This window comes from Tachypleus tridentatus, chromosome 7 (assembly GCF_004210375.1).
Source record: "Tachypleus tridentatus isolate NWPU-2018 chromosome 7, ASM421037v1, whole genome shotgun sequence".
Classification (NCBI taxonomy): domain Eukaryota; kingdom Metazoa; phylum Arthropoda; class Merostomata; order Xiphosura; family Limulidae; genus Tachypleus; species Tachypleus tridentatus.
In genome coordinates, this window is record NC_134831.1 from 60,045,491 (window position 1) to 60,070,101 (window position 24,611).

Genomic DNA, 24,611 nt, shown 5'->3' on the forward strand with positions numbered 1-24,611 from the left:
TAATGGCTGTAAACATTTTTATATATGTAAACATTGTGAAGCTGTTTGTACCACTAGTTGGACTTCATCGAGTATAATCTGATTCATACTGTCCAGGAAAATAAAGACGTTTTCTAACCCTAAAAGTTAAGGTAGATAAGAACAAAGCGTGAGTTGGTTACAATGTATAAACTTAAATGTCATAAACAAGACAATGCAAGAGTAATTTCAGAGACAATGTAACGTTTCACGAGATCTCACCAACATTACTTCCTGAAATGTGAAAACTCCTCCAAGGGATTGGTTAAAACTTAACTATCTTAACAACTAAGTTGTTTTCTTCATCTTGTTAGAAAATGGTTTGCATGTTGTTAAACGCATTTGTTTGGGGGCGATAAAAAGTAAACGTGTTTTGTAATACTTAAAATACCACTCATTCTTTAATATGAAAACAATTCAAAAAATTACCCAATTAACCGATATCAAATATTTAACTCAATAACGTGAATACTTTTAGTAGCTGAAAATACGTCGGTGCAATAAATTTAGGGCACCGTTCTGACTTTTTTTAATCAGCTCCTAAAGATAAAGTGGTTAAATTATTCAATAGTTAAATTATCCAACGCACGGGTTCGATTTTCCTGAAGGAGAACTGTTTACGGCATCGGGCTTACACGCTTAAAATATTACATGAATAAAATCATCTTAAAGTTATGGGTGAGTTTTATTACTCATCTGTAAAATAAGACACAAAGCTGGCATTTTTCTTTTCTAGTTTGCAAAGCACTTTGTATAATACATTAAAGGAAAACGTGTTTATAAGCACAATAAATTTGGTTTGTCGTCATCCCATGAACCCATGTTTGTCTAAATACAGGCTTTACTTTCCTTAACTGGATTGGCGACGGTCTTTTAAGATTACCTCACACACAAGAACAGTATTCGTGAAACAGTAAATAGACAAATAATTAAAAGTGACTAAACTACAGCCTGACTTTCTAAAACTAGCAGGTTATCACTACTGAGATCATACGAGTAGAAAACAAGTGCATTATGCGAGCTTTCTTTTAACGCTGCATTTCTTGTTCTTATGACCATTTCACCACTATGTGTACGCGTTGAGTGAAACATGTATCAAGTAGTAACAATATAACGCGAAATGATAAAATATGTTTTGTTTGTTTGTTTGTTTGTTTTTGAATTTCGCGCAAAACTACACGAGGGCTATCTGTGCTAGCCGTCCCTAATTTAGCAGTGTAAGACTAGAGGGAAGGCAGCTAGTCATCACCACCCACCGCCAACTCTTGAGCTACTCTTTTCCCAACGCATAGTGGGATTGACCGTAACATTATATCGCCGCCACAACTAAAAGGGGCGAGCATGTTTGGTGCGATGGGGATTGGAACTTACCACCCTCAGATTACGATTCAAGCACCTTAATCACCCGGCCATGTCGCGCCAAAATCTGTTTCGACGCTGACAGTAAAACATGTTTAAGCATACCTTTGTTGAAAGGTATTTTTAACGTAAGGTGTTCCAAAAGACAAACTTAATTAGTTAGCGTAACTTACAAGCATCTATAAATAATAATTCGATGTAGGTTCACGTAACAAGGAGTTATATTAAACCGAGTTTTAACCAAACCAATGTACCCTGGTCAGACAGAGTTCGATATGCCCATTAAGAAATAAAACGTTGATAATCTCTGTAAATTAGTTTGATTATACTCACGTCATTCTTAAAATATTGCAAAATTATATGACCAGAATATTTTGACTATATCGAAGTCATTCCTGCCTTAGAGATAGTGGTTACTCATGCAATAATAAATTTTAACTTCAGCTGTTATTAGCTAAAGGCACGTGTTCTATCAATTGTTGTGATATTTTGCTTCAATTTTTGTATGTATTCGATTATCACAGACAGCAAGTTTAAATGTATTAACACCTATATGCAACTTTCGTGGACACCTACAGGCCATACATAAATCACACGCCATTACCAGCTTCTATTAAAGGCTTTCATTATTGATAACAGTATGCGTAACGCTTTGTGTAATGCTGCTGTAACACCTGTCTACATCCCTATATATAAACATATTACAATTTCTTTTGCATCACTTCATTCAAAAATTAAATACTATCCTAGAATGAAAAGTTTAACAAGCCTCTTCTATGTTTAGACACAAAACGTTGAACTTTTTTGTAACGGCACAATAAAATGTTTCTCTTGTCATAATTACTCTACCTTCAGTTTTTATTCAACAATGCAAACTCTTTTGCTTAGAGAATTTTCTGAAGTTTTGAAAACAAGACATGATGTTCTAATCCGATTATTTTAAACCAAGTAAATCGTTTGTATAGTAATTGAAGCGCATCTAACGATACACATGGGAGTAACAATTCCTGTCACTAATTTTATCGTTGTTTTGAGAAACATGTTTTGCTATTAAGGACGGATTAGATTTGTGTGTGTGTGAGTGTAAGACTTATGTGTGTTATAAATTCACTGTTTGTTGTAATGGTAGGACGTTTAGAAGGTTATTTCACTAAGTACAACTTTAAGTCTATTTGATTCACTATAAATTACCTTAAAATGTATTTGAATTTGTACTGTTTTTTAAGCTTCTGAAAATTAAAGCTAAGTTTAAACTCATGAGTCTTAAAATAATTGATTGGTTTGGTTGGTTTTGAATTTCATACAAAGCTACTCCAGGGCTATCTGCGCTAGCTGTCCCTAATTTAGCAGTATAAGACTAGAGGAAAGGTAGCTAGTCATCACCACCCACTGCCAACTCTTGGGCTACCCTTTTACCAACCAATAGTTGGATTGATCGTCACATTATAACACCCCCAACGCTGAAAGGGCGAGCACGTTTGGTGTGATGGGGACTCGAACCCGCAGAGTGTCTTAACCACCTGGCCGAATAATTGTTAGATGAAATAATTCCTAAATCAGCACAATTGAATCATAAATTGTTAGTTCACAAATTCTGGTCTATTATCTATTCCAAACAATAAATATTTTCATCTCATAATTTTATGAAGGTGTAATAAGCGTGTACGTCTATTTTGAAACGAATAAACAAAGAGGAGCATTTATTTATGGAATTTCTTCGTAACTTATAAATTGGAAACAACGTAAATCTATTTAACTTTCACTGATGTAAGAACCACATGTAATTAGCTAAAATACCCCACAATTAGTGGAGAATGTTTAAACTTAATTAAAACTATGTAAGTTTAACAACAATAATATAGTTCAAAGTAATAACTTGAACAACTTTATCTCAAAAAACTTAAAATTATAACAAAACTTTTTTCATGAACAACGTTATCAGTTTACTTTCCAGCTACCAACAACTTTTATACTTTGACCTTGAATCTCTTTAGAAAATTCAACATTGTCTAAAGCGTCGTGTGAGATTGACCAATAGGCTAAGAGTAATTAACTAACAGGCTTTAGAAACAGAAATAGGGTTAAGCTCAATTTTGAGCCCCTTAGGACATTTCTCATAGATCATAGTGTTTGCGTACAAATTTTGGTTGAGTTTGGCCCAATAAGCTCGGAGTAGTTAAGGTACAAATAAATACACATTTCTTCTTTATATATATATATAGACAGATGGTAGGTTTAGCTAACAGAACCAGCGTGCCGCCATGTAGGTGTGAGTTTGTTTTGTTTTCTTAACTCTAGAATTACTGACTCATTTTTATAACGTTTTACTATAGGCGAGGTCCGCACACTGTATCATGCTGTATATATAATTTTTTTGTTTCTACCTGTTACAACACTCGGTGTATATATAGCATTGAACAGACCAATAGGAGAAAGTACTAGTGTATATGTAAATTACATAAGGCTATTCTTGCGGTTTAATTATAATATTGATGGTACATCCGTTTACCAATAAAGATATGGCTCCACAAGCAATTGGTGCATAAATAATTTAGAAAATGGCCTGAATGTGGCCTACTGGTTAACACACCATACTGGGATCTGAGTATCTCGGGTTAAAAACGTGATGCTACCAAACACGCTTTGCACTTTCACCTGTGGGTGCGTTATAATTATCAGTGCATCCTGCCATACATTTAAAAATAGTCGCTTCAGGCGGCGGGCGCTGCCGACTAGGTGTATTCCTTCTATTCCGCAGTTCAAAATTAAGGACGGCTATACCTGAACCATAGGGGTTTCTGATCTGGCCCTTTCGTCCACTGTGTGCACAAGTCGCTTGCAATTGAAACAAATTAGTAATTGTTTGTTTTTGAATTTCGCAGAAACTTACTCGAGGGCTATCTGCGCTAGCCATCCCTTAATTTAGTAGTGTAAGACTAGAGAGAAGGCAGCTAGTCATCACCACCCACCGCCAACTCTTGGGCTACTCTTTGACCAACGAATAATAGGATTGACCGCACATTATAACGCCATCACGAGTCGAACGCCTTAACCACCTCGAAATGCCGGGTCTAAAATAAATAAAGCTCTATAAAGTGAAGAAAAGGCATAATAACACGTCAGCCATATCACACCTCCCACAGTCACTGCTGACGAGATTGCTTATCCAATACAAGGGCGTTTCAGGCTGGCTTTAATACGACAAACAAATTGATGGTTGACGCGACAGTTATATATATACATAACAAGAATTGTTACAGTGTAATTTTATTTCTATTTTATTTAAGTCTTATTAAAATTAGGGTATGGATTGTTTTACACTATATCATTTATTTGGTGTTAATAAATAGTTTTCTATGCTATATAATAATCATTATTTCCTTCTCAGGAAACAAAAACACGCTATGTGTTGCGACTTAAATAAAGGTACAAAATTCACGATATTAAAACAGTTATTTTTCATCTAGATACACTTTGAATTATTTGTTAGAAGTTTTGAACTTGAATTATGGTTTGTTTTGAATTTCGCGTAAAGATACTCGAAGGCTATTTGCGCTAGCCGTCCCTAATTTAGCATTGTAAGGCTACTCTTTTACCAACGAATAGTGGGATCGATCGTAACATTATAAAGCCCCCACAGTTGAAAGGACGAGCATGTTTGGTGCGACGGGGATTCGAACCCGCGACCCTTAGATTACGAGTCGAACGCCTTAACCCATCTGGCCATGCCGGGCCTTGAATTATGGAACTTGAGAGATATTTCGAAATGAACTTTGTTTTATAAATTTGTTAAGTTTGTTGTTAAGCTGGAGCTTAGAGCTTCACAACGGGTTATATACATCGCAGGGATCAACCCCCATGTTTTAGCGTCATAAACCCTCAAGCTTACCGCTGAACCACCAGAAGGCTTATTTAAGAAATATATCAAAATGCGTATAACAGTATTTTATTGCAACATCAGTGAACTGTACTATCTACAAGACCAAAGACTCAAAAAGCATTGTCATACTTAGAACATAAATAATATATATGTATTTCTTATCTTTAGTAAAAACATACACCTGTATTAGATGTGTGTACGTAATTGGTGAGTAATTTATAATTTAGGTATAACTTGATCTTTAAATTATATTCAAAGCTATTGGGTTTACTGTTATAATGTAATATTTGAAACAAAACTTCTAGGTGAACTTTAATTTTATGCCGTTAATACGTGATTTTAAGTATAAATTTGGAACACTAAGTTATGTATTTGATGACACTTAAACACAATGTATAAAATTAGCTTGTATTAGCTTTCTGTACTCACGATGATAATGGCTCATGATACTTGTGTGGAAAACATCACTATTATGCCACATATAATACGCGATAAAAAAAATCTAAAAATATGAATAGGATGTTCATAAGTAGACGACTTTCCGAGCGAAGATAAATGAATACATTTCACCGACGTTTAAACGATATCTAAAATTAGAGATTACATTGAAATCTTCAACCAATAACTGTAGGTGAATTAGTGATATTTTTTACACATTCAATGATGTTAAAAATGAAAGGTTTTATGTACTCGCCTACGTAAGTTTTATACAGTTACCGTGTTATAGGTAAGTGTTCAAGAATTTTTCGTACAACTGTCAAAAACTCTCTAAAATGCTTTGGAAGTACAAAAACGTGTACTTTTGTGTTTATTGTTTTATTAATTTAATCATAACATGCATTTTTGTAATTAACGTTTTCAGTAACTTAACTACAACTTATATTGTTGAAGCTGAAATATGTTAAGCTTGTTTTGTGAAGAAATACACGTTAGAATAATTTCCTGATAAATATAATTAAGATTGAAAATATATAGATGAGAAACGTATACTTACCTTATTTCAAAGTGTCACGATTTCTTTCATTCTTCGAATAAAAGAATTAAATGGTTCTGTCAAGAATAAGCACTGATTGAGAGATATAGAATCCGAAATTAGGGTTAATATTTGCGGTGATCTTATGATTGTCTCTCCTTCGGTCTTCCTCATACCTAGAGTTTAGACTAAGCCTTGCATTACAATTGTTCTATACATAGCTCCCACCAGGCGGAGCTCACGACTTTACGGTTAAAGCCCGATCGGTTCTAAGAAAACCCATTACCGACATCACGTCAGGATAGGCTTAAGCTTCCATCCAGCTGAATATACAGACCACCAAGTTATCACGATTTACCTGCACATGCGTCCAGCGTTGGATACAGATCTCATCAGAAGAAACTTATAGGAAAGAATAATATTACGTAATAAAAAGGATAATCGGTAGATGTTTCCAATATGTTTTTATTGAAATGTCTTAGGACATGACTGACGGAACTGTACACAAACTTAGCCAGGAAAATACGCTTTAAACTCACGTTTTCAGGCAAAAATTCGTTAATTTTCACAGAAATATAACCATAATATGGTGTAACTGTTGTCATAACTATTACATCTATTCAACCATTTCAATCGAAATGTGTGTAGTGATAGTCAAAAGAACTAAGCGGGTACATTTAGATGCAAACTGTTCGCTTATTTGTAATTTTAAGATGTATTTTCATTACTTCTTTTCATATTTTCAAATAAATATATTTAATTACTACAAGATACTTTTTATTCTTCATCGGGACACTCATCTATCTGTTTTGTTTTGTTTTTTAACTTCTTTAAGTGCAACGATTTGATTGTAAAGTATAGTTCTTTGAATTTACCTCACTACATTATTCACGAGTGTATGGCTTAATACGGAACAACAGAAGGCGGAGGAAAATCCACTCACGTATATATATATCATGAGATTTGAGCTTTTATGAGCACACCCTTTAAAATATTCAATCAACACGAACCTACGCCGTTTCATGATATCCCACTCAAGACATTTGATTATTTTATTTATTAATATAACAAGCCTCATAGAGCTGTTAAGAACGAGCCACTAATAAAGCGGTTGCTTTGTATTTTATTATAATTATAAAAGAGCAAATGCAAGAACTGAAACAATGATATTGCTACTCCTGAGTAATATTCCCTGTTCAAACAAGTTTAGAGTCAGAGCTTTATTTTAAAAGAACTCTCACGTACCCCGTTCAGAACATTATAGTTCATTTCAAACAGCGTCGTTAAAAGCACAGCCTCTTAATCGCCTCTTCGTAAAGACAATTGATGAGATAATACAACATTAATAAAGAAATGTTAATAGAGATACACTGTTGATGGTGGCTGGTAGTTGAACAATAATGACATCCTGCTGCTGATGTCGGACATTAAGGATGGTTTTATGGTAATGAAACTAAAAAACAACAACTATCAAATTACACGTTTTAATGTAAAGTTCTGACATAAGAGCTGCATGAAACAGGTAAACACCATATCTTCTTCATATTCACTTGTTAAGTTTGTTCATGCACTCATTTGTTATGCATTTTAGTTTACATTTTACTCACAGGTGACCGAACAGTAATGTAGTGTGATGTATTGTTGTAATTGTTGTTGGTAAAACTATAAAGATGTTTTGTAGTGACAATTAGTAGTTTACAAGTAAATATGATATATGGTAATTAGCGATTTAAAACAAATAATATACTACATGGTACCAGTAGTGATAAAACTAACATTTTGGTACGGTAAACAGTAGTGTTTTAAGATATATAATAACAATAAGTAGTAACAGCAGTAAAACAGTAAAGATATTTCATGTTGAATAGTGATAGAGCAGTAAAGCTGTACTTAGGTAAAAAACATTTGTTAAATAATAATCATAAGGTATAACAGGTTTGAGTGATATAGCAATAAAGCTTCAATACGGTAAGTAGTATTAGCGACTTACAGTAGTTACGACGTAATGTGACAAGTGGTAAAACGTAATGATATGATGTGTAACTAATGTTATGAACACTGTAAAAATATAATATTCAAGCAACAACGGCAAAACATTAAATGTGTGTTTGTTTTTTAGAATTTCACGCAAAGTTACAGGAGGGCTATCTACGCTAGCCGTCCCTAATTTAGCAGTGGAAGACAAGAGCGAAGGCAGCTCGTCATTATCACCCACCGCCCACTCTTGGGCTACTCTTTTATCAACGAATAGTGGGATTTACCGTCATATTATAGCGCCCCCATGGCTGAAAAGGCGAGCATATTTGGTGTGACAGGGATTCGAACCCGCGATCCTTGAATTACGAGTCGAGTGCCTTAATTAACCACCTGGTCATGACGGGCCGTATAGTAAGTAATAAGTAGTGGAAAAGCATTAAATGTATACTATGTAATTAGTAGTAATAAAACATTAAATTAATAGTAAGTAATTATTTGTTGTTTTTTAAATAACTCAGTAAACTTCAGTTGTATGTGAAGAAATCATGTCATACGACCAAAGTCTCCGGCATGGAGGCCGAATATTTATGCAATGACTTATCTCAAGGAGTAAAAATTCCAGCGGATTATTCACTTCTTAGTAAGAATGTCGTTAAACGAAACCTTGTAACGAAAAAGACAATCTTAAACCTAAGTATTACATATGTAAAGCTAAGCTTTCGTTGGAACTGCTACTAATCAGATTATTTTAAATTGAATGATGCTTTTGATAATATAGTCATCCGGCATTTTCATGAACTCATCCAAGGTTAAAATTCTAGTATTTCATTACTTCTAACGTATAAGTCAACAAGTATACTAATGAGTTTTAAGAATAATCACAGAGATTGATTTTAAAACTTGTAGGAATCAGGTGTAAATTTTAATAACAAATAGAATTTCGATTTCGGTAGTACTACTGGTATGGAATAAGCAGCTTATAAATGAAAGATCACATTATAGGCTTGAATACCTTATTAGCATAAATATCTGAAACGTAATGTTTCGTTTTATGTATACCAGTTTAAAAACATCACTAGGATGAAGGAAGAAACTACCGGGAAGTAAAGAAATAATTTATATTATTTCTTTCTTTTTATGCTCTCAATTCCATACGTCAACATTATTTGAACTATTTCATCTGTATTTCATTGCATTTCTATAAAATATCGAACTTTCAATAAACATATGTAAAAAGTGGTTTATCATACCAGCTTTTCTGAATCTTTGATTTCAAACACGAAGAAACTACAAGAAACTACATGAAATACGAAGATACGGAACTAACAGTAATTTGTTTTTCTACTTTCAGTTTCACATTTATTGAACGATATAGTTAAATACAGGACTTTACTACACCACAAAATGCAGTGAATAAAACTACATGTGTACATACGGATTTGTAATACAATCATCCAGTAGGACCACGTGCTGTTTGTTCTTTCACGTGGGCGTGGTAGTTGGTGGTCAGCACCCGCCTACATTCAGGTCTGTCTGCAGTCCCTGCGGGTGCGAAACTGTGGGGAGGGTGGAGCTCAAACTTTGTAACTTAGTTGCAGGCTAGCTATAGTCACGTGACAAACAAAGTCTGGGAATCCGTGAGCAACGTGTACCACTTGTAACAATATTAGATAACATATTTGGATAATTGTTTTGTGCCAAACACAGAAACAGGGATATAAGTTTCCTTTCTCCCGTATCTCCGATACTAGTAGGCTGAGATAGGAATTTTGACCTTCATTAAAAAGTCGCACGTGTTAAGCCTAAGCACTGTCAAAGAAGGGTAAGATCTCAACGGTATTACCGCTATCGACAATGGCATGAAAAGTGTACGAACTTTCACTGGTAATCGAGTGTTTTACATGTAACAAACTAGTCATGTAATTATTATCAATAGTGATTAGTGTTACACACTAGCATCATAAGTCTGTTTATTAAAATTCAAGTAATCGAAAATTTTGAAAGTTTCGGATTCCAACAATTCGACGAGTTTGGAAATTTCTTTAGAATTTAGTTTGTTTTCATGCACACTTATTTATTATATTATACTAGAGTTCGTCGACATACTATGTTATGTTGTCCCGTTACTTTGTACCTGAGATACCACAGATACGTATTTCATATTTTGCAAAACAGAAAAACCGAGATGTTACTGTCATCGCATATTATATGTTAATCACTGGGATGAAAGTATTGATGGTACAGTGGATGCATTTGCTTATTTGTTACAATGGGACAGACATCAGTGTTAAAGTATACAACGTCAACATGATTTATGATTCTAAAGATCGTTGTTAAAGCTGTGATGGGCGCAACTAGACTATTAGTTCGTCACTTTATGTGATTTTATATACTGTTGTTATTGTTGTTGAATTAAGCACAAAGCTACACAATGAGCTATCTGTGCTCTGTCCACCACGGGTATCGAAACCCGGTTTTTTAGCGTTGTAAATCCGCAGACATACCGCTGGGCCATTGGAGGGCTAATTTTTTTACAATGGATTAACTTAAGAAGTGAGGGAGTGTAGTTTTAGATCTAGTTAAAGCCCTGCATGGCAAGTTGCGTTCGACTCGTAATCTGAGGGTCGCAAGTTCGAGTCTCCGTCGCACCAAACATGCTTGCCATTTCAGCCTTTGGGGTGTTATGATGTTACGGTCAATCCCGCTATTCGTTAGTTAAAGAGTAGCCCAAGAGTTGGCGGTGGGTGGTGATCACTAGTTGTCTTTCCTCTAGTCTTACACGTTAAATTAGGGACGGCTAGCGTAGATAACCCTCGTGTAGCTTTGCACGAAATTCCAAAAAACAAACAAACATTTGGTTAAGGACGCTAACCTTTATATACAAGTTTCTAAAAATTCCTCGAACATTCTAGTGCTTTCCTTATCTTTAACGTCGCCCCCCGTTAGTACAGCGGTATGTCTCCGGATTTATAACGCTAAAATCAGGGGTTCGTGTCCCCTCGGTGGGCTCAGCAAATAGCCCGATGTGTGTTTGGTCTAAGAAAACACACATATCTTCAACGTCATTTTCTGATGGTTGGCTAAGTCACTGATGGTGATAATGTTAAAGTAATCTGATTAATGAACTGTATCACAACTGTTAAACATAAACACGATGTAAAAAACACACTTAATACACAGATATAGCTTCATTGTATACCATTTTTAATACCTGTTAAGAAGGAGATGTTGGTTCCAAACCTAATAAGAATTTTTACCAAATGCAAAGATATAGTTATCGAATAACAAACCGATAAAATGCTACTTTTCTTTGTCCAAAACATTTTGTATTTGACAATAATCGTTAAATAGTGTTATATTCCAAATAAAGTAAATTTCAGTCGGGTTTGTAAATTAGTAATTGCTCCTGCCTGTTTGTAAAAATGATTTAACGTATCTGGTGATCCTATGGATGACTCTTTATAATAAAGTTTGTTTAAACCTTTGAGTGTCCATCGTCATAGTTCAATTGCCTTAGTTTAAATTTTAAAAAAAGGGTTTCACGTTACTGCAAAAATCGTAATTTACGCTTATTATGTATAAACGTATTTCCATTTGTACGTAGTTAAGTAAGTTGTGTTTGGGAATAAACTACATATAGATACATAATTTTTTTAGCGGTTGGACAGACGAAGCTCAAACTATAAAATAATACAGGTGTTGATACTGAATTAAATAGGTTTACTTGTTTGTTCTTATGATAAATATTTCGATCTTAAGATTTGAAAATTAAAAAAAACTTACACAGTGAGACCCCTAAACTGGTTGATGATTTTATATATCGAGTTTCACGAATAAAAACCACAAAGATAAAAAAAACGGAATAGATCAGGCTTGAATAGCCTGTAACCAAATACAATATATCTGGAAATATAGAGACCATGAAAGGAAGGGAAATTACAATATTTAAATTCACAATAACAACAGTTTTGTTGTAGCGGACAGTCTTGAACACTGAACAAACAAACAACCAGGACGAAAACTCGATGGCGTCTGCATTAATTATTGAGAAAAGTGCGAAATATAAGTTGGAAAAATCAGGTTAGGAATTACATCTTTAAGATAAATTGCATGTAACCTCTACCAGAACAGAAATGAAGAGACAGGAGTTTGCAGAACATTCAATTCTTCAGAATCTGCGTTAGAGTTATTTATTTGGGAACCAGGAAAATATGGCACAAGAAGGAGAGTTAGGCCTAATATAAACTATGGTGCACTTGCTGCTGGAGAAAGATGTCGACATCACTAGGACTAAATCGTATAGAAAGATATAGGCTAAACAAGGAGGTGTGAAAGAAAGTCATGGACTTTCTGACTGATGTTGATGATAAAAATTGATATAAGGTTACTTATTATTCTTTCAAATACTTACGCTGAGAGTAAAGATAATGATAAATGAGAAGTAAAAAGTGGTGATTTGGAAGAAGGGAGGTTTGTTTTGTTTTTTATTATAAAATACTTTTTAAAAAAATACGTTTTAATCGGATTTGTTTTAAACCATGATCAAAAAAGTTAATTATCCTGTTCTGACAGTCGATTACATAATCTAATGTAATCCATTACCGACTAATGCTAACGATTATTAATTCTGTATTTGCAAATAATCGCGATTACGATTATTCTAATTAGATAGTTTTTAGAAAGAAAAAAACAATGAGAAAAACAAAATAAAAATAAGTTTCCTGATTAAACATGTTTTATTTCTTTCTATTAAAAATATAAAATTAAAAGCAGATTAACATAAAATAACCACTTGTAACCTACTGGAGTGGAAAAACTTTAACACAGGAAATCTAACTTGTTGAAGCCAATTTTCATAAAGGAATACGGTTCGGCATGGCCAGGATGATAAGGCACTCGACTCGTCATCCGAGGGTCACGGGTTCGAGTCCCCGTCACACGAAACATGTTCGCCCTTTTCAGCCGGGAGCGTTATAGTGTAACAGTCAATCCCACTATTCGTTGTAGCCCAAGAGTTGGCGATGGGTGGTGATGACTAGCTGCCTCCCTTCTAGTTTTATGCTGCTAAATTAGGGACGGCTAGCGCGGATAGCTTTCGTGTGCTTTGCGCAAAATTCAAAACAAACAAACCAAATTAAGGAGCAGTAACTTTCCATATCATTAAGTTAAACATTTTCTTGGGTTTTTCCTTTCGTATATACGACTAATAAGTACAATATATACCTTATTTTGACTATACCTTTTCTAACACCTCTAAAAATAGCAATAAAAGTAGTTTATCGGTATCACGCTTGTCTACTCTTAAATACACACGCACAGAAAACGGTCTTCGTTAGAAAAGTTGCTACCTTTGTCAGGCTTAGTGATACTTTTGTGGGTGTTTACTGAAAATGAGTGGTTATAGAATAAATAAGGAATGGAAATATTGTTGCTTATCTTATCTGCATTTGTCTGTAATTTAAGTATAAGAAACTATGTGCGCTAATATATTAGTCCAAAAAGTATTCAAAGTCGACTCATCACGGCCTCAGCAAAATAAGTTAAGATTAAACAAATTATAAACATTATTGTCTGTTTGTTTCTTTAGAATATTTGTTGTAGTTTATACAAGGGCAATCTGGATATATAGTGGGCCTCAAATTTAAACTGATAGACTACATAGTTCGTTTGTTTTTAAGCGCAAAAGTTTGTTATGAATAATTAATTACCTGGAGTTCAGCACAAAGTTTTACAATGGGCTAACTGTGCATTGCTCACCACGGGCATAGAAACCCGGTTTCTAGCATCGTAAGTCCGCTGTCATATCGTTTTGCCACTGGAAAGTATTTTATGAATAAATAAAAGAAATGGTAATTTGTTATTTTGCCTATTTGACATACTCAGATACGCATTACAGATACGAAACTGTCTGTATATGGATGTCTATCTGTGCAATACATATTTAACTGATCAAGCTACTAAATGACAAGTTGTTTTTTTCTGACTAAAATTTCAATGCTTTGCCGCTCTTGTGAAAATACTGTCATGTTACTTGTGTCAAACAACAGTTCACATTAAGCCGTTGCACATACATTCTGTTACCTTTATTTGCAACTAGAGAGCGTGTCTACTTCTATTGCTTCAAGGCTCCCTCAGAGCTACACATCATAGTGTGACCTGACGTGCAAGCTCTCACAGTTCTTACCCAATGAAATCAATTAACCCGGTCCGCTAGTGTCACCTGGAATAAAGACAACTGAATAAAAGAATACCACATGAAAAAGTTCACAAGCGTAATTTATTTACTAACCTTTTCTTATTTTTAAGTACACGATACGATTGAGAAGAAAGGTGGTGTTTGTTTTATTCTTTCTGTTAGGCCTATAGAAATGGTACAAAGTAATGACGATAATAGTAGCTCTGAATGCTTTTCTGTCAACGAACGAAAAAGGAACAGTAGTTCTTAAGTAACCAATGAATAAATGTATAAATTAAATCTCTGTATTTAATTTGCCCCCAGTGGCTCAGCGGTATATCTGCGGACTTACAACACTACAAACCAGGTTTCGATACCCGTGGTGGGCAGAGCACAGATAGCCCATGGTGTAGCTTTGTGTTTAATTAAAAGCAACAAACAACTGTACTTAATTCAATAATCGAAGTTTCGATTAATCGCTTAGCACTAGTTTCTGTAAAAAGTATCATATTTGAAGCATTTTAAGCAATGCTGCCTTAACTGAAAGTGTTTTAAACGTGACACCTATTCACCAAACTTCTTACAAAATAAATGCGAATACTTAACAAACATTTACAAAAGAATATATTACGTCGGTTCTACTGTAAAATTAAAAAAAAAAAAGATTTAAATTTTTCCCCTGGTGTTTCCTTCTCATTTATACGATTAATAATTAATATACGTGGCAGGAAAATCAGTTATGTCGGCGAGAGAACTTGACTTTATTTTCACTATACTTTTCCTAAAACGCCTAAAAATAACAAATTTTCAAGAGTCACTTACATAGAAAGACGATACATTGTATATCATATGATACCTTTGTTTCCAACGCTAACTTGAGTGGTTCCGGTTTCTGAATGACTAAGAAAATAACAAGCTCTTCAGGTGTAATCATCTGTGTGTGTTTGTGTGTTTCTTATAGCAAAGCCACAGAAGGCTATCTGCGCAGCCCACCGATGGGAATCAAACCCCTGATTTTAGCGTTGTAAATCCGGAGACATACCGCTGTACTAGCCGGGGGCATTTTAAATAATTTCGTATTGTGTGTTTTTCTTATAGCAAAGCCACATCGGGCTATCTGCCGAGCCAACCGAGGGGAATCGAACCCCTGATTTTAGTGTTGTAAATCCGTAGACTTACCGCTGTAATAGCGGGGGGCGTGTAATCATCTACTTGCACAGACTTTATGGAAGCACAAAATTCAGGTATTCATATTCTTAGTTTTATGAGTTTACGTTTTGTCACACTTTTTGTTATAAACAGAAATATCCGGCATTTATTATTTTTAAGACCATGCCTTAATCAGTTGGTACCGTCTTTATCTTTGTCTGTACAATTATATGCTGATTTTTTTTTTTTTCAAATAATGGCCTGTATTCGCTACCTTATGAATAACTGCCATTAATATTTCATTGTTGTAACCAAAGAAGTGACATTTGAACCCTTAAGATTGAGAATCGAACAAACCTAAATTCCAAGTGCCTTGATTTCTTGGGTGATAACCTTGAAAGGTAATACTTATCTGTGAGATCACCTGAGGCAATCATTTTCTAAAGATATCATTTCAGACGGGTTCTCCATGTGTGTCCTTAACCGAATTGTGTCAAAACATGTCTAACAAGTCGTAAATAAATGCAGATATGTTCTTTACTTAGTAAATGTAATCACCTCATATTTTGCTCTCAAATTTCAATTTTAGTAACGTGTGGGATTTGTTCAGAGTAAAAATATTACATAACAATTAGGCATAAAAGCTGAGATATGTTAATCATTACCAAGTCGCGTTCAGTTCATATAACGACATTATACACATTTTGGAAACTAATAGAAAACGAGTGAATTTAAGTAACTTACAAGTGTACTGTGTTGTTACGTTAGCTATAAATAATGAGTGCTGTGGAAGGTAGGTGATCCAGGTTGATCAGATAGAATCTGGTATCAGATTACAAAACATTTCATCTGTAAATCCAAACGGTTGGCCAAAGAACTTTTTTCCCCAACAGTAATCACGGGGAAGAAACTGCAAATACGTATGTACTGAAAAGTTTAATTAGAAGGCCAAGTTGTGATAGCCTGAGTATTCACTGATAATTTATCATAATTAACATAACACATTGACATGACTTATATTGAAATATTACAAGACAAAATGAGGATATATCTTATTAATATAAACATAAATATGAAAATATGATGGAGCCTTAGAATTATAAATCATCACAAAGGTGTCTATCTTAACCCTAACTAGGTTATATGGAAAGCAAATATCAGTTTGTTTGTTTGTAGTAGTTAAGCACAAAGCTACAGATTTGGATATCTGTGGTCTGTCAACCACGTGTATGGAAACCCGGTTTCTAACGTTTTAATTTCGTAGATATACGGCTGTGTCACAGGGGGGCAGCAAACCTTAAAACACCACAACTTGGATATTTATGAAAATTCAGGTTGAAGGGTGTTGTTACCAGTTGCTATGATGTCAGAAGGCACTTAGCAACTTGTTACAATGGTCTCACTCCTAAAGTTCAATTTGGCAGCCAACTAAAAAAAAAAAAAAATCGTTAAAAACTACAAAAATACACGTCTCCGCTGCTGAGCTCTTTCCATGCGTCGCGCCCCCTTACCTGTCTTCAAAGAAACAATTTGCAGTGATTATTTTCCCCAAATTTAAAATGTTTTTTTGAATAAAATGCTTACTTACTTGTACGTAAGTGTCCTCGAACGCAAACAATACGCCCACTACTCATAATGAGGGTGGAATTAAGTAGTAAACAAAAATACGTCTTTCCACATAAGTCTAGGTTTTACGGGGGTAGTGTGTGTATGTAATTGTACAGCCTATCGCAACTCTACTGCTTATGATGTCAGTTTTCTCCTTGATTCACCTACAACGTGGCCAAAAGAGTCACTGAACGTATTATGGCATTTATAAGGTCTTTTGTATGCTGGTCTAATGTTTAGGGAACAAGGAACTACCAAGGCTCAGATATTACGCGTGCTGGCTTGTTATAGCAAAAACATTATAAAGGAATACACAATATATTTATACAGCTGAACAATAATTATCGTGGTAATTTTTTGGTATTATTATTTTTTAATTGTTTACAGTTTATGTATTTGAATTTCAGATTCACTGGTTAATACACTAATCAATAGAAAAAAACATTTGGGATTTACGTAGACACATGCTAAACTCGGATATAACACTTAGTTTTTTGAGTTTCCTTCCAAGTAAAAGCAATGAAAGGAGATTCGAATGTCTACTCTTAAATACTCACGCACAGAAAACGGTCTTCGTTAAAAATGTTGCTACCTTTGTCAGGCTTAGTGATATTTATGTGGGTGTTTACTAAAAATGAGTGGTTATAGAATAAATAAGGAATTAAAATATTGTTGCTTATCTTATCTGCATTTGCCTGTAATTTAGGTATAAGAAACTATGTGCGCTTATATATTAGTCCAAAAGTACTCAAAGTCGATTTATCATGGCCTCAGCAAAATAAATTAAGATTAAACAAATTATAAACATCTTTGTCTGCTTGTTTTTTAAGAATATTTGTTGTAGTTTATACAAGGGCAATCTGGGTATAGTGGGCCTCAAATTTAAACTGATAGACTAGATAGTTCGTTTGTTTTTAAGCGCTAAATTACAAAACGGACAGTCTGTGCTCTGATCAACATCGGTATCGAAATTTCATTTTTAGCGTTACCAGTTATTAGATTGACCATCGAGCTATTAGGGTTGGGGGACTAGAGGGCAAAAAGCAAGCCAACAGCACCCCCTTCTTTAACTACTGGGCTACCCTTCTTTGGCCGTATAATGGCCACGCTTATAGCACCCTCAGAGAATTCTTGTGACAACGAGTTGCGAATCATAAATTAGGTTCCTAGAACATCGCGCGCATGCGTACTATACGCCGCAAAATTTAGTTGATGGACAATATTTCTCAAAAACGAAGTGGTGTTATGATAAAATTTACTTCTTGTACTGTTCTGTAGTGGAGAAACTAGTTTAAACACAACAGATTCCTTTTTCAAATAAAGCTTTGGCATTTGTACGCAAACCAAATATCTCTATAAAAAAAAGTCATTGTTTTATTAGTTAACGCCTGTTCTAGAAACTTTTTTAAGTTAAATAAAACTTGGTTTACTTGTTACGAAATAGGCAACAAGTTATTATTCGAAGGTTAAAGATCTACGCCTTCAAGATTATGGTGATTCTGTAAACCTACCGTGAGCCCATATATTCACATTCCAGGAACTCTAATCATTGACCACACCCTTAAAAGTTGATTGAATGTCGTGTATTTGTTAGTATAGATACTTTGGATAACTTTTAGCTTAAACGGTTCTATCTCGCAACGGGCAGATTCTGATTTCATAGACACCTAATACATAAACTCACATAGGTCTTAAATTGAAAAAAAGTATTTATTTCCAGTTGTCCTTGCAATTCAAAATCTTATAACACAGGTAATGCATATAATTCATTAAAATTGTCTTAAACCAAGTTAACGTGCGACTGGTACAGTTGTTTTAGGTTATAAACAATAAACAAGTCAGGAGTACTGTTGACAATAATATTCCTGAATAAACTTTTGATTAATTATTAGGAATCTAGACTCCAGACAAACCATGTTCATGCAAGGATTTGCGTGACTAAGGTAACAAAAAATGAATGTATGTGTATTTGCAACGAAGCGTACCGATTGCATTGTTATCTACACCGGACCATTGTTCGTGTAAACAGTAGGACAGGCATTGTTGGTTAGGAAATTTTACTAAAGATCCCACGAGCTTTTACTATGGGATCCCACGAGATGTTACTGAGTGTCCCACGTTTCTTGTCTCTTAGCCAAGCAGCCATGAATGTTTGGGAAGATTTGCCTTCTTATCTATATCGCGAAGATCCAGAACTATATATATATAAGGGTAATACAGATATAATCCACTCTGTAATAATATTTATTGTAATAGATATATTTGCTGTAACCTTACCTGCGGCATATTCATAACGAAGTAAAGCTGTGTCACAAATAGTTATATGCTATTCTCTCAGGCAAGTGACGTAACCATCACCCATAAACACTGTATGCTCAACACAATATTACTTGGTACTAAATCCATAAGTGTAAAAAGTTTAACAAATGGTCGTGAAATTTGGTGTGATGAGAAATTTTCATCCAGTTTCAAAGTATCAGTATCCATAGGATGCCCGTAACCCAAATCCTAACCTTACAGAACAGCAGAAAAAACCTGAAAGAGTTGCTTTAAAAAATAAGATTGTAGTAACTGGTCAAGCTTTAGATGAAACAACAACATAATTACATACCTGCTTCAACCAAGCTGAAAGCACATAAAATATTAGAACAGGTAAAACACACAATGGATGGAAGTTTTCCAGAACAGTAAGACTGTAATTGTAAGTGCTGCATGCCTTTCTATAACATAAACAGATGAAAACGTTATAGAGCAGATATATTTGTCAGTTATTAGGTTTTACACAAATAAGTGTATAATGTGACTTGGCTTAAGGCAAGAAACCAACATGTAACAGAAACAGGTATCATTATGATCACGAAAATTTGGAATATCACAAGATATTTTTTTCGGACTTCTCCAGGATTGACCTCTCACAAATGTGATAATTTATAAAAACAAACTTTTCAGATAACTATTTTCAGTTTAAGTGTTTTTTTGTTTTTGTTTTCAAATGCTTATCTAATTAAAATAGATGTATTGAATAATGAAACTATATCATAGATTTTAATATTAAACAACTATCCAGTGGTAAGGAATGTATTCCTTATAATGTATAACCCAACAAGAATATTAACCAAAACTTTACAAAATCTGTTGTCATTCCTGCAGGTTTCACTTAAATTGGCAACTTATTCATTAGTCAGAGTGTAGGTGTAGGTTGTGGGAAAGTCCCCACAGGATGTGGGATTTAGCTTCTTCTGGGTGTTTAACTAACAATCTTTATTACTTGCTCTGTTTATCTACGAGGATAACGTATGTGAAAGAAATATAATTTTAAAATCTTAAATGTACAGACATGTATTAGTTCCACCTTACGAAGCAATGAACTTGGGAAGGGAGGCGGATATTATAAAGGAGCTGATAGTCTGTGAAATATATGGATCATATTACAGTTTTAACTTTTTTGTTTGGGAACTAGATCCCCAAGTACAACCCTGCTGAATAATCTGATAGAATATAATAAAGAGGAAATTCAGAGTTAATTGTCTGTTTGTTTGTAATTAAGCACAAACCTACATAATGGGGTCATGATGACGAGAAATTCACTTGAAGTAAACATTTTTTACACAATGGGCTATATGTGTTTTGATCACCACGGATTTCGAAACCCGGATTCTAGTGTTGTAAGTCCGCAGACCTACTGTTATACCACTGGGTATGAGGGGTGGGACAAATTCATTATAAAGAAAGAACACTAAATTTATGTAGATATAAGTTTAAACACATGCACTATTCCTTTTCACTCTGTCTGGTCGTTACATATACATACGTGGAACCAATTTAGAAAACAGAATAAAAACAAATATATGTTTGCTGTTATATACATATACAGCCAGATTTGAAAGCGAGAAACCATCTTGGAGGTTAGTAATTAGAGACGGCTTGGATGGATAACGAAGAAAAGTTTATTATAAGTTTAACATTGCATCCATTGGTCAAAATACTTTGTCGAAACGTTCTGCATTTATTTCTTGTTTTCTTACTATAAAGCTACACAACGGGTCATCTTCACTCTGTCCACAGCAGGAAATCGTACCCCATATTTAACTATTGTAATCGTAAACTTACCTTGTACCCACCGAGGGTCACCTCTGTTACTATGTTAAAATTGTAATAAAATTTTCTTGGTTGTCATTCAAGCCATATCCAAACTTTTTGTATGCATGCATCATACTTTTGAATTTACATAAAATATTCATGAGTGTTTTCTGTAAACTTTTAAGGAGATATACAAGTATAATACTACATGAGCATCGATATAAATTAACGTCGAATGTCATTTGAACCAACAAATATTGAAGCAAATTTAAATCGTCAATAATTTATCTGATTAAGCTTTCTTACGATATTTTCAAATCAATAACAAAATAGGTTCGAACTGAGATAATCAGTTTCAGATATATTACAGAAACAACCACATATATATATTATACTCTCTCGTTTCCCAACAGTCACATTTGATATTATAATATGCAGTTTGGCTTTATAATGTCCAGGAACAGTATTTTCTTTGTTGTAGTGATATCTGACACAGTATTGCGTTATGTTTGATTCTGTAATGTCTAGAAACAATATTTTACATAAGGTTTTACCAATAGGCCTAAAAGTCATGTCACAAGTCACGCAAACTGTATATTTTTTCCACATTTTTCTTACTTTATCCATTTCTGGTTCAAAGTCAAAGAAATGAAAAAAATTAAATTTCAATTCTATATTTTATCTCACAGAAATCACTATGCAAAAGGCATTTTCGTTTATACCAGAAATGATTACTACGGACGGACAAAGAGTGACATTTTTCTTTCAAACATTTTTTTTTTAAATTGCAGAGATTTTATTTCTCAATGTTCAGCCAAATAGCAAAATTGACGAGGTCTGGTACTGAACGAAAAGCCACTTGGGCAATAGGTTGTAAAAGACACTAACTATATCTGAAATGATATTTTGCATTCCTTTAATTTTGAATCCAAAATAAACAAATGAAGCAGAATTTCGAAAAAAATATATCTTAAGGAATTATTATTACACATTTTATAATACTTTTCTTTGTTTATTTTCCATTGATTACACTGACGCTGTACTTGAAAACATCAGAGAATCGTCAGTACAGGTTATGCAAGGGTAAGTGTTTTTTATTATTATAATTATGATTTTATGTTATATTGTTCTCAAACTTAACCGTTTTCTGGTAATAATAACATCTAAACTTTTCATAGACATTTACTCGTTGTACATTACCTGAGAAGAATAACTTACTAATACCTCATAATGTGCTAATTCGCCAATTCTTCTAAATAATAATAAAGTTAATTGAAACTGTGTGATAGTAATAAAACGATCTGTATTAACAGTAATAATAATACTGTGGTATTAATACTTATCCTAATTGTATTTGTAAATCACATAAACGAGATTGATAATGATTAAATTTCATTTACTCAACCTTTTTCACATCATAATGGCTGCTTTTCATTAAATTGGTCTTACAAATGGCGCCTTGATTATTGCTATGTCGGTCGTATATCAGCCGATCTAATAATTCTTTATATTGGACAAAAGGCCTCGTCGATTTTGAATATTATAGAGTTATTGTGGTTGGTATATAATTGCAAAAGTTCTTAGAATTACCATTTTCCTGTGTTAAATGTATAAGATGGACTCTATTATAATTTCGTTTTTGGACACAATGAAGTGTTTATTAGAAATGTAGCTTGGATTTTTAATCTTAAGATTAAAGGAAATATTTCCTAATCCAACTACGTCTCGTGCAAAAGCATATATAGGTCGTTTTAATAATATTTCTATTAAACCCTCTAAAAAATTAACTATGCGTTTTGCTACGTAAACAATTTATACATTTTACTAATTTAATAATTCTAGCCATAAATTTAGCCAGTTTTAATATAATGCAACTTTGTAGGTAATGTGACAGGTATAGTGAACAAATTATTTAAAACGAAACGACCAGCAATACGATTCAGGACAGACAATATAATCTGTCTAAAGCAATATTTACCAGACTGAGAAATACCTTGTGAATAGCGTAAACATTTTCGTTTAAATTGGTTTAATGCAATGCTATCAACATTGTTAAAAACAATATATTAAGAACTATTCATATATGGACTGAAAAAATTTCTATTGTTAAAAACTACCCAAAGTAGACATAAAGCTGCTCTAGAGAAAAACAAATTGTCAGTGTCAATTCTACGAAACATTTTTCTTGAAAGTGGAATATAACTTTTTGATATATTTTTTAACCTTTTCTGAATTCAAATACATAAACCATATTTCACCTCTTATTATTAAGTGCAGGTAGGACTTGGGACGGATTGCTTAACTACTTATTCTAAACTTGATGTCATTCAGGTTTCGGGAGGACCAGTTTCACAAGACCACATTCAGAACGGGTACATCAGCTGGCAGAAGAATTGGGGGTGCAAGGGGGGGAACCTTGCCCTTGTATCTAGATTTACCAGTACTCTTACCTGGTGGGGCTGTCGACTGGGGGACTCGCCGTGCCGGTTGTTGCTGATTTCTTGACGGGACTCTGGGCCCTACTGCTAGGGCTGGCGGCTGGTGTGGTAGCAGAGGGTCCGCTGCTATTAGCGGCCTCACCACCGTCGGACGAACCCGCAAAACCCGAAAAACCTGTCCGCTCGACCTCCATTGTGTATTACTGCTGGCCGAGTGTCTAGCTGTTCAGGCTGGCTGACTTTCTAATTTCCCCAAACCAGTTTGGGCTCCAAGTCTCCAGCGTGGTATAAGTAGGGCAGTCCAGTAGTTGTCAGTTTGCTAGCCTTCTTCTATCAGTCGGTTCTGAACTTCAGTTGGCTACCTAAAGCTTCACTTACAAGCCGAAGTGCTGCTTACCAAAGAGTCTTTAGATGCAGAGCATTGGATGGGTGCTCAAAATAAAATCTTAGCAACGGTGAAACCGCTGTCTTGCTAAGAAACAGCAATCTTGCCTGCAGTAAGAAGACCTTGTATGTCTTACTTAGAAACGGCGATCCTGCTTACGGTATGGTGCAATGAACACGCAGTGTCGACAGCACTGCAGCTTGCTCTACGCTGAAAAGTCGGTTAGTGTGTGCGTGCGTGTGTGTGTGTATTCGGATCAAGGTAGCCCAAGCACGAAGCTTCTCTTTACAGGCAGGTAAGCATGGCGGCTCGAGACCTGAGGACACTGGCAGCCGGGACGGTCCCACAAGCACAGGTAAGGGGGAGACCAGCGCGTGAGAAGCGTCACAGGACAGTAGGGAGGGAAGGCAAACAGATTACAGAAATGTATATGCGTTGGAATTTTGTTTCTAGTGGGAGCCATCTCTTTATCATAGCGATCTAACAAGGCCTAATACCATCCATTAGTCGTTGGTAGTTTGTTGTATGGATAACAGCAATGGCCAAGTATATTTGACTAACTTCGTTTA

General features: G+C 34.6%; 2 protein-coding genes across 17 annotated transcripts in view; one reads left to right on the forward strand and one right to left on the reverse strand.

Annotated features, from left to right (window-relative positions):
- Positions 1–23,851, reverse strand: part of LOC143255763 (protein grainyhead-like) — a 122,680-nt gene extending 98,829 nt beyond the window's left edge. For both annotated transcript variants that reach the window (XM_076511941.1, XM_076511940.1), the window contains exon 1: positions 23,670–23,851. In XM_076511941.1, the coding sequence (XP_076368056.1) occupies positions 23,670–23,851 (182 nt within the window). The remainder of the gene's footprint in view (positions 1–23,669) is intronic.
- A 361-nt stretch (positions 23,852–24,212) lies between these two features.
- The window catches only part of LOC143255764 (uncharacterized), a 78,810-nt gene continuing 78,411 nt past the window's right edge, over positions 24,213–24,611 (forward strand). For 6 of the 15 annotated variants that reach the window (XR_013030821.1, XR_013030822.1, XR_013030829.1 and 3 more), the window contains exon 1: positions 24,260–24,397. Coding sequence is in view for 4 of the 15 variants with exons in the window: in XM_076511947.1 (XP_076368062.1) it covers positions 24,213–24,337 (125 nt within the window). In the remaining 11 variants the exon portion in view is untranslated. Of the gene's footprint in view, positions 24,398–24,611 lie in introns of all 15 variants that reach the window. The other 9 variants (XR_013030824.1, XR_013030823.1, XM_076511947.1 and 6 more) reach the window with 4 other exon arrangements.